Source organism: Cryptotermes secundus, unplaced genomic scaffold, assembly GCF_002891405.2.
Source record: "Cryptotermes secundus unplaced genomic scaffold, Csec_1.0 scaffold1054, whole genome shotgun sequence".
NCBI lineage: Eukaryota > Metazoa > Arthropoda > Insecta > Blattodea > Kalotermitidae > Cryptotermes > Cryptotermes secundus.
In genome coordinates this window covers 201456-212898 of record NW_019719379.1, presented here as the reverse complement: position 1 = coordinate 212898, position 11443 = coordinate 201456, and the positions used below count along the sequence as shown (strand labels likewise).

At 37.5% G+C, this 11443-nt stretch overlaps 1 protein-coding gene across 5 annotated transcripts in view; it reads left to right on the top strand.

Annotated features, from left to right (window-relative positions):
* Positions 1 to 11443, top strand: part of LOC111866039 (leucine-rich repeat and calponin homology domain-containing protein) — a 96101-nt gene that overhangs the window by 59381 nt on the left and 25277 nt on the right. For 3 of the 5 annotated variants that reach the window (XR_002843083.2, XM_023854552.2, XM_033752142.1), the window contains exons 8-12: positions 2818 to 2961; positions 4819 to 4996; positions 5100 to 5663; positions 6144 to 6281; positions 9329 to 9406. Coding sequence is in view for 4 of the 5 variants with exons in the window: in XM_023854552.2 (XP_023710320.1) it covers positions 2818 to 2961; positions 4819 to 4996; positions 5100 to 5663; positions 6144 to 6281; positions 9329 to 9406 (1102 nt within the window). In the remaining variant the exon portion in view is untranslated. The remainder of the gene's footprint in view (positions 1 to 2817; positions 2962 to 4818; positions 4997 to 5099; positions 5664 to 6143; positions 6282 to 9328; positions 9407 to 11443) is intronic. The other 2 variants (XM_033752143.1, XM_033752144.1) reach the window with 2 other exon arrangements.

Here is an 11443-nt window from a genome sequence, read left to right as displayed (position 1 = left end):
TCCGGATGTACCTCTGTTTCCCACGCGAAGAGCACACACAGCACCTCAGTCTCTTATTAGAGGAAGTCAGCCAGTGATGTCGTCTGGCCTCCTCTAATCGAGATATCACCGATGACACAGCAGGAGGTCGACCCATGAACCGTTGAGGGCAAAGTTGACCCCTTGCAGCATGTTCCAGCATGTTGAGCACAAGGATGAGACGAAATTCTCTGTGTGACAATTTTTGCGCCACAGGATGACAACAGGATGAAACTGTTCAGAATCGTCAGATCCAGGAGATGGAAAAATAGTTTATTTGTCCATTTCCAGGTCCAATGACTGATGCTATAACTGTTTGCCATTCTGTCCGCTTTGTCGACATAACCCATGTGCGTGTTGTAATCAACAACAATTGCTGGCTTGATGGCATTTCCATGCTCATCACAGAACCTGCCTTCTGCTGGAGGACAGTGCATGTTTGTCAGTATGTAAACGTCACGTTTGTCCTTCCAAACTAGTGCTATCAAGTTCCATCTCACCCTAACACAGATGTCACCTTTCTTCAGTCAAAATTGTCTTTGTCGAAAATCATCAGGCAAGCCCTTCCAATTAGGTCTGACTCTCCTACCGCACGTTATGTCCTTTGTCATCAGTTTGTCAAACAAGTCTGGTGACAAAAAGAAATTGTCCATCACAGTTTGTGACCTATGCCCTCAGTACGTCTGCATACGTCCCTAACTGTAGCGTGTGTCGCTGTCACATCTTGGTCGGCACATGTCCTGTCTTTTCCTAGGTAAACCTTCTTGTCATAAGTATACCCAGCGGTGTCACAAATTTTGAAGATTTTGATTCCGACACGTTCGTGTTTCTTAGGAATGTACTGCATAAAAATCACCCTCCCTTTGATTTTAACAATTATCTCGTCTATGGCCAAATGTTCAGAAGGGTTATAATATTTTTCATATGCGTCATTGAGAGTGTTGAAGATGGTCCAAATTTTCCATAGTCAGTCATAACTGTCGGCATTCCTGTCAGTTTCTGTATTGTTGTCTGCAAAATGAAGAAAACGAAGAATGTGTAGAAAACAGTCGCGTTTCATTGTGTTAGAGTAGAAAGGCGTGGCAAATTGTTCTACAGTCGACCAGTAGTTCTTTAGTCTGTCTCTACTGTCATGTTCCATTTGAATGATTATTCCTAGAAACAGAAACATCTCGGAGTCAGTCACGTCAGGCCGCAGAGAAGGTCCATCTTGAAGTCTGTGTAGGTACTGCTGGTAGTACCTGTTCGTCTCTTCCACCAGCAGACGGATAATCCCTGCAAAGTAGAGCATGAAAACGCAGAAAGGGGTGAAATCTTTATTTACATGTGGAGCTTCATTGATATTTAACCCCACAGCTCCACCGGAATAATTATTCACAACCCTCCTGCCATGCTGGTCTGGTGGTCCCCAGGTTGCCGACGAAGATGATGGGTCTTCGTTGACTTCGGTTTCTGAGCCCCTTGCTTCCTCGCCCCACTCAGAGTCGTCTGTACCACAGTCTGAATCGGTGTCATTTATCAGCTGCTTCTCAATTTCAGCTTCTTCCAAGCGAAATGAGGCCATGGTGGATAGTTGAAATTGCAATGTTTTATACACAACACAACGCGCTAGGCTTGAACATTCTGACAGTGCGGTGCTATTCCAAGAACAATACCTCTGTGTGGTTAGTCCGAGATATACACAGTCAGGGTTTCTGAAAGACAAAATACGATAAGACTTCGCCCACACTCGTGCATACAGAAAGGTTCCGATGGGACTGGAGAATGTGCAATACAAACATAAACTTCCACTCCTTTTGCCAGATAAGACACAGTAAGACAGGATGTCAGCAGCATGCATTTATACTTCAGAAACGTTTTGTGCAGAAACTGTATGCATATTTGTGGACAGACGCTCAAAATTGGGGAAAAAATTCTTTTGGAATCAGTGTAACAATTTTTACAGATTTAAAAACCGGTAAATTATAATATCTGATTCTATATTCTTTCTAGATAAAAGCAGCGTTTATTTCGTTCATTTATCACAAAAATTGTAGAAATTACAGCATTTTCAGTGACATGCTTACAATTTTTAATACTCTAAAATGGCGGGCATTTAAATTAACTCCGGCCTGCTGCCATTACCAGGATTTAAATGGCCCATCTCTTAAAGGTTATGATGTCCCAGTCTCATTTCACACAATGTAACTTCTGAAGTCGAAACGGGCATTAAGTTACCTATGTCAGAAGCAATCTGTCAGTCATAATTTAACACTTCTGTACACAGTCTATTGCTATATCTATACTTTTAAGTTAAAATAACATTTAACAGAGCATATACCATAGAGCAACAGCCTGAAACAGTGCAGACAAATGAAAAGCCTTTGAACTTATGTCATGGAGCACGAATTTGCATTTAACAGTTTATAATTTTGCCATCTTTAATTTTTTAATTTATTCCTTTACTTTTTAGCATTACTTTTAACCAAACTTTTATGAGGGTGAGAATAAAGTTTATGAATTGATGATATTCATCATGAAATAAACTGACTCACTATAATTCATATTGGATGGTGCAATGGTGTGATTTCCTCTTCGATACTCATTAGTAAATCGTTGTGTTGTGCAGTATGTTATGAGCATGAGTGGGATAGTGACCTTGCAGAATATTAGTAGCATTAGGTTTCTATTACCAGAAAATTCTTTATACTCTCAGTAGCGGTAGTACTGTGCATGCCGTATAAAGTGGAATCAGCATGGCTGCAATTAATTGCTGTGCTTTGTATTGGTGTGTGTCAGTACTGATGTTTCCATTTACAGCCCAAGGTTTCCTTCCAACAATGTTAACAGAGTTATCGCAAATGGACCTGGGTTGTCACCAACAGCGGAACTTGCTATGAATGGGAATGCTTTGGTTCCAAACCAAGAGGATAAGAGGCCTCTGGAACACATACAAACATATAGGTTCGTACGTCACGTAACTCATCCTTTGTACATTTTGATCATAGCAGAATGTTAAAGAGAAGTTAGAAATGTAGTCTTGTGATATATGTTGTCGATGTTATTGATATGGAAGTTGTTCAGAACAGTTGTGATAAAAATGGAATGAGAGTTGCAGATATTATTGAGATAAAACAAATTAAAAACTACATTGAGTAATGTATGGACTGGAGCAGTGAATTGGGTGTTAAGAAAATAAATTGTTATATCATTTTTAACAACAGATTATGTTATCTTCAGAAGACACTTTTGTGTTGTCATAAATAATTTTTCTCCATGTTTCGTTGCAGGTGCCTCACTGCATACCCTTTATGTCATAATTTCCATTTTTATTATTCAGCTGTTATATGTTCGTGTTTCCATAATTTGTGTAGTTATATGTATTCCCTGATTAATAGTTATCCAGAAAAGTACATGTGAAACCAGTACTGTAAGTAAAATCTTTTCATGACTTTTATAACCTTCAGGTTAAGGTTCTGGTGTACTCATGAGTTTATCCACTGTGTAATTTGCTCAAAGTAATAAATCACTGTATGTTTGACTGTTGAGCTTAATGTTTTGTGTTGGTAACTGCATAATTCTGGGAATTGTTCTGACTTTAACCATTCGAGTGTCATTCCTTACCATAGAACTACTTGATAGATGTGAAGGCTGCTTTGGGATAAATGCAATTGTGCAGAGAAACTCACAGTACTTTCCTCAAATAACCTTTGAACAGCAATTGAAATAAATAGGTAAAAACCTGTTCATTCCTCTGAAAAACACTGATGTATCTTATGATGCTGTATGTTGATAGAAATGCTATACAAATAGGTTGTCAACAAGCTAATCTCCTTGGCTGTGGTTGCTTTAACACAAATGCTCCAAGTCAGTCTGGTTGGTATGTGGGGTACAGAATGTTAATCCCTTCCTTACCAGCTTAAAATGTCAGCATGACACCATTATGGCCCTTCTATATGCTAGGCAAAAATGTTTGTGGCCTGTATTTTGCTATATTGCCACGTCTCTCAGTTCAGTTCACCCCATGTAAGTTTGGTACACTGAAAGCTTCTGCTGGGTACCGTAAATGGCTTTAACTACTTGTGACCCATATAATCAGAGATAATATAAATTTTCAAGGTATAGTATGATGGCTTTTCATATTGGGCATGCAGGGAAAACATTTCCTTGTACCTAATTTCTTTATTGAAATGTGACACTGAATACTTCAAAATACGTATTTTTTTATTTATTATTATTGCTAGTGGGGTGGGACTAAGTCCCTTGTACTGTGGCCACTTCTGGCCTATTGTACCAGCCCCAGATGATAGGTGAGCGTGATTGTGGAGCAATTGGTGGAATGAAGATTGGCAGGGGAAACCGAAGTACTCGGAGAAAACCTGCCCCAGCGCCACTTTGTCCACCACAAATCCCACTTGACCAGACCTGGGATCAAACCCAGGCCGCCACGGTGGGAAGCCAGCGACTAACCGCTTGATCTGTGGCGCGAAATTAAAATAAATAATATTAAAGCAAAATTACTGTAAGTGCTCTTTCAGTTTTTACCCAAAGTGTTGTAGTAAAACACTTCATATCTTAGACCAGAATTTAATGGGTTCATTATGTTCATTCTCTATTATTTATAGATAATTGAGAAGATTCGTAATCATGGTGTTTTTTTCTAGAGTATTATTATTATTATTATTATTGTAATCTTATTCTACTTCATAAATTATGTAGCTGTAGGTTTCAGTAGTAAATTATGTTTTGTGATTGCTGATGACTGGAATATGCTTTAGTGTGCATAGTAGTTTTATCACCAGTGTACTACTTGTCCCACAGAGAGTACAAAGAAGCTTTAAGACAACAACGAGCTCATGATAGCGTGTATAGACCTCGGATGTCCGGAGATGGCTCTCAGCAAACCACACCAGTTAACAACGAACTGTCAAAGCAAGATGGAAGTCCAGGAAGTTCATACCCACACCAACCACAAGCTTTAATAAACCACACAAACCATGTAAGTCATGAGTCATATAATTTCTGTTTAATGGAATATTAGGGAATGATAGGTATATTAAATAGCAGATCCAGTTTCTGACATGTAATCTTTTTGTAACTAGGATGCTCTCCAGAACAACACTGAATATCCCCTGCATCAGAACAGGATAGAGATACAGGCTAATTCAAAACAAATATTTGAAGATGGTGTTCATAAAAGGCCAGTTCAAAAAGTGATTCCATCAAGAAATTGCTCAGCTGTTACTTTCCAAGCTTCACCTCCATGTCAGATTTCTCCTTTAGTTAATGGAAGCAGAATGGATTATGGAGAAAAGAATGGTGCAATTACAAGTGGACTTCATGATGGAGGTTGTTATATTAAACCAAGCTCTCCAATCAAAACGCCTACTAGCTTAGCCCATCTTCCTGGTTCTACTGGTATTCCCAGCCCTAAACTAGTCACTGCTTCTGTGGGTTATGTACATTCTCCAGTTCCTGTGCCTGCCAGTGGCAGTCAACATCGACCATCAACCTTGGGCCAGCCAGGTACGAGGTCACCAAAAATAGGAGCAAGCCGGGCAATGACATGGAATAGAGATATTCCACCTGAAAAGCTCAGCTTCACCATGAGAAGAGAGTTCGACAAAGCTCGTGAGGAGGCAGAACTCATAGAACAGTTAAGAAGTGTAAGTTTCATCATTTATTATCAGCAAAATTGTTTCTCCTATAATGAATTTCATTCATTAGTCCTTAATGTATTACCTTGCTTACCAAGGCCATTCATTTCACCACATTTAAAGTTTTCTTTTTCCAATCTTGCATGCTAATATATTGACAGTTGAAGAATTTCTGTATGTGTGTGTGGGAGGGGGGAGTGAGAGAAGGGGTGGCATGTCGCATGTCTTGGCATGCACAAGTAGGTTTCTGTCTACCTGCCCGTGTCACTATATTTGAGACAGTAGATACCAAAACTGCTACTGAACAGAACATGTGAAGTTTCTGAATAAATTGCAATCACTTTCACATCCGTGGTTGGTTGAACTGTATGTATGTACTGTGTAGGATATGCACACACCTATAAACACTAATAACATGTGGTTTTTCAGTGTTTATATATCTTGAAAGTTAAGATTTTAATTTCACCTCTAAATATGATTTCTCTCCAGCATATTGAGACACGACTGAAAATGTCATTGCCAGATGACATAGCCCCTGCACTCACAGATGGGGTGGTCTTATGCCACTTGGCAAACCACGTACGACCACGATCTGTTGCCAGCATTCATGTTCCTTCTCCAGCAGTGGTAAGTTGGCCCATTTGATTGGATTCCTTTGGCTTAGGCTAAACAGATCTGACCAGGTTGCTGCTGGGCACTCCTACATTGTGTTCATGGATGCTGCAGAAGTCATTTCTTTGCCAAAATATATTTGCAGAATAATCATAAAAAATGCTTGAATAATGTGACTGAAATTTAGTCTAGTGAGTCCAGTTAAGTAAACATATATACATTTATACTTAAGTGTTTTGGATTATGACACCATTTAACCCGATAGGTAGGTACTAAATAATGTTCCTTAGAAAAATTTGGATCTCTCTCCTTATCTACTAGGCTACACAGTGTTATAATCCAAAAGTCCATAGTATGAATCTTCAGCACTGTGAAAACCTACATACTTATAGACATGTAAGTTATCCTTCAACCCCAGTGTAGCATTGACTTCAAGCTGATTAATATCCTAATCACATCACTCAAGATGACATGGATTTGTGAAGGTAACAGAATTTATTGTATAAGTAAATATACTCTAATGCAGTTATTTTAAAATAAACATGATTCCTAATAATTCAGGAGAGAATTGGAGGTGGATGAGACATTGATATGCTGATAATAGGAGCAGACAGTGTAACCATGTAAATCAGAACAGTGGTGCAGTGAAAAGAACAGATATATTAAACACTTTGCATGAAAGAGATGTAAAATGAAAAGCTCTTTGTAATGAAATGTACATAATTACAATTTTTGGACTTTATTGTGTACTTACTTACTCATGGAGCTGAGCCCTTCTGGAGGAGCCACCAATTCTGCAGCTACTCAAGAATTTCCCGGCATTTTTTGGAACCTGAAGGTTCATTACCGTATTCACAGGAGCCCTCCACTGGTCCCTATCCTGAACCAGATCAGTCCAATCCATACCATCCCATCCTATCTCTCTAAAATCAATTTTAATATTGTCCACCCACCTATGCCTTGGTCTTTCCAGTGGTCTCTTTCCTTCTGGCTTTCCCACCAATATCCTATACGCATTATTCGTCTCCCCCATTCGTGCTACATGACCTTTCCACCTCATCCTCCTTGACTTGATGCTTCTAATTATACTTGGAGAAGAGTACATGTTATGAAGCTCCTCATTATGCAGTTTTCTCCAACCTCCTGTCACTCAGTCCAAATATTCTCCTCAACACCCTGTTATCAAACACCCTCAGTCTATGTTCCTCTCTTAATGTCAGAGACCAAGTTTCACACCCATGTAGAACCACAGACAAAATTAGTTTTGTATACTCTTAATTTTTGTTTTGGGACAGCAGATGAGAAGACAAAAGGTTCTGAACTGAATGGTAGCAAGCATTACCCAAGTTCATTCGCCTCTTAATTTCCTCCTGAATCAGGTTTTGATCTGTTATTGTTGTTCCCAAATATCTGAACTGTGCCACATTTTCAAAACATCTGTTTCCTATCTTATGTCATGATATTGCCCTGCATTTTGGTAATGAGACAGCAACATATACTTAGTTTTCTCTGTGTTTACTTCTAGACCAACCTCTTTACTTGTGTCAAAGTTTGTGTGTTTTTCTTTATGGTATCTACATTATCACCCAGTAGATTCACATCATCGGCATAGACCACCAACTGATGTGTCCCGTGTAATTTCAGTCCCAACTGGTTTCCCTGGACCTTCCTAGTGGCATATTCTAAAGCAATGTTGAAAAATCATTTATTCCTCTATACAGGTCTAAATGTTCTTGTTCTTACTGTTCATTGCAAGCTCATCATTTTGTTTTTCAGATATTCCCTCTTTTTGTTCCTGAAATGCCTACTGGTTTCACATCTTTTATTGTTCAGATTATCCCCATTTAACTCGCTTAGATCCTGTAACCATTGCAATTTGGCCTGCTTTCTTTGATCTAATAATTTTGAGCATCCTTCAGCTAACCATGGCTCTTTTACTATCATTAAATTTATGTTTGCTTTACGTGTTTATCACAGTAGTGTATGTATGTTGTACTGAAAATATGAATGCAGACTTGCAGTGTAAATTATGGTGTTTGTCATCGTATACCTAAGCAAACACTACAGAAGCAAAGGCGATATTTCAAAGCACTCCTCCAGTTCAGTATTCTTCACAGTTTAATAAATTTTGACAGCTCTAACAAAATGTGTAGCTACAGGAAGAAAGTAAAGATCTATTTATATTTTTCTGATATGTGTCATTCCATGTTTGGGCCATCCTTACAGTGTTCAGTAATTTAATATTAACAAATAGAGTTTAAACTTCAAAATTTACACATAATTGGATCCAAGCTTTGTGGGTGATTTCACTCTCTTTTTTTTTTTTTGGTTTAGAGAATTTCTGAGATTGATATTTCAGTGCATGGACACAGACTGTTCTAAATTATGTGAGCCCACATATATGTATATAAAAAATGTAAATAACATAAGTTAAATACTGTTTTCTTTTTTACACGTGTATGCTCTGCAGATTCCATGTACTTGACTGCTGTGAGATTGCTCTTGCTAAGTTTGTGAATTGCAGTACTTGAATATGAACAGTAAGATACTTATTGAGACAGTCTAAAATATTCATGAACTTTAGACTCATCATCTACAGGTTCTTTAAATTAAGTAGCATATTCCTGCTTGCCCCACCCCACCCCCCTCACCCAAATGCTTCATGAACTGTTTTGTGTTTATGTTTCTTTCTTTGCTTTCTCCATGTAGTTGCAATACCATGAGAGGGAAACACTTTCATACTTGTGCCCCTGACAGATTTCTGAAAAGTGTAAGTTGTGTTGTCTGAAGAGTGCACAGATAATGCAGATACAGGTTGAGCACAAATTGGGAATATGTAAATGGACTTTCATGTACAAATTATGTTTCAAGCTCAAGCTTTGACCATGTTTAGAAGCACTTTACATGCTTTTTTCCAAGATATGAGAGTGAGTTAGCATTTACTATTCCATTTTATGTATTTCTGTGCACAAATTTCTGTTTTCATGGGCTTTCTGGGCACCAGAATTTGATTATAACAGTTTCTATGGTATTTCAAATGTTCTGTTTTCTTTTTATCTCAGCCCAAACTAACAATGGCAAGGTGTCGAAGAAATGTGGACAATTTTCTAGAAGCTTGTAGGAAGATTGGAGTTGAAGAGGTATGTTCAAATAATCATTATTTTTTTTGAGCATGCTTCTTGTTGCTTAGCCCCTTTTACTGCTTTGTTGCAGGAACTTTCTGAAGCCCTAGCAGTTAATTTTAAACATAATGGTATCGTAATCAAGTGTCTTAATTTAGTACATAAATTTCAAACCATGTTTCATGCATGTACTTTTAACTTATTTGTTTTTGTTACCATAATTTTGCTAATATGTTAGATACACATTCTTATAAGTTAATTTATTGATGTGAAATGCTTTATTTATGATTATCTTGGTGAAACAACATGGCAGGAACTTACAAAGTGTAATCATATCTGCTGAAAGAACACTGATTGTCAAATAGGTGGTCATAAATTAACTCTGCAGAAATAAAGTTTTTTCATTTATGTTATCCAAAATATCAAATACAGCTTATGATTTATTACAAATTTATTATACAGTGGTGTTTATACTTTTATTGTCGACATCAGGGTTTATAAAGAACTTATTTAAAACAAATCTGGTGATGTCTTTGTACAGAGATAATTNATTTTGCTAATATGTTAGATACACATTCTTATAAGTTAATTTATTGATGTGAAATGCTTTATTTATGATTATCTTGGTGAAACAACATGGCAGGAACTTACAAAGTGTAATCATATCTGCTGAAAGAACACTGATTGTCAAATAGGTGGTCATAAATTAACTCTGCAGAAATAAAGTTTTTTCATTTATGTTATCCAAAATATCAAATACAGCTTATGATTTATTACAAATTTATTATACAGTGGTGTTTATACTTTTATTGTCGACATCAGGGTTTATAAAGAACTTATTTAAAACAAATCTGGTGATGTCTTTGTACAGAGGTAATTATACTGATTATAATCAGTATATATCAGCTACTATAATTATAGTAGCAACTACCATAAAAGTATAAAACTGAAATGCATTCAGATATCTGCATGGTAAGTGTTACATGATTGTTGCAAACTGTGTTTTTCTTAATTATTTTGTTATATTGTTTATGTTTTGCTTTGTTACAACTGTAGTTCATTTGGATCAGTTTGGATCAGGACAGGGACTAGTGGAAGGCTCTTGTGAAGATGATAATGAGCCTTCGGGTTCCATAAAATACTGGGAATTCTTGAGTAGCTGGACAATTGGGGCTTCTCAAGAAGGTCTCAGTTCCATAAAGTTAGTTAGGTAGTTGTTCATTAGGTATGTATTTTTATGTGTGAATATAAAGTTTATATGCTTTCTTTGCTTTTTAAGTAAATTGTCCACAGACCGCTTTGTTCAGTGGGGGTCTAGTACTTATAATTCTTTAGCTTGACTTCCATGACATATGATGACAGTCATATGAGGACAAAATTTCATTCTCTTTAAATTTGCATTTATGGTCAGTTTCAGAATATTCAGTCATGCATTCAGTTGTTCAAGCACATAGATAGAAATGAAGTAATTCTTGGAGGGCATCACCATTTGGCTTCCCCCCAAGTCAGTGTATTGGGGCCACTCAAATACAGTTCTTGACAGACAGGAATTAGTAGGTAGTAGAAAGAGGGATGATTCCATTGATTCCATGGATTGAATAGCTTTCAGCAGGTTGAAGTTCTATGGGTAAATTGCTTTAAATTCAAGAATTTCCAGCAATGTGGCTATATTTTTGGATGGTTTGGGATGAGTACATGGAACTCTGTGTTAGTCACCTTCCATGCTATCTTACAAGGCGTCCAGATGAAATGTATCCAAAATACGAGGGTTGGAACTTTAATAGTGGCAACTATTTATTTACAGCTTATACAAGATAGATGCGTGTTTCAAAGTTTTACTGTCCTTCAGTGTAGTCACCAGCATTGTGTACAACTCGTTGCCAGCAACGTGGAAGTCGTAGGATACCTTTAGCAGTGCCTGTTGTGTTGATAGTTCAAATGGAGCGTCTACTGCCTGAAGAATCTCTGGAACAGTTCTGAAGCGAATGCCACGCAGTGGTTCCTTCATGTTAGGAATCAAGTTGAAGTCACAAGGGCTTAAGTCCGGGGAGTATG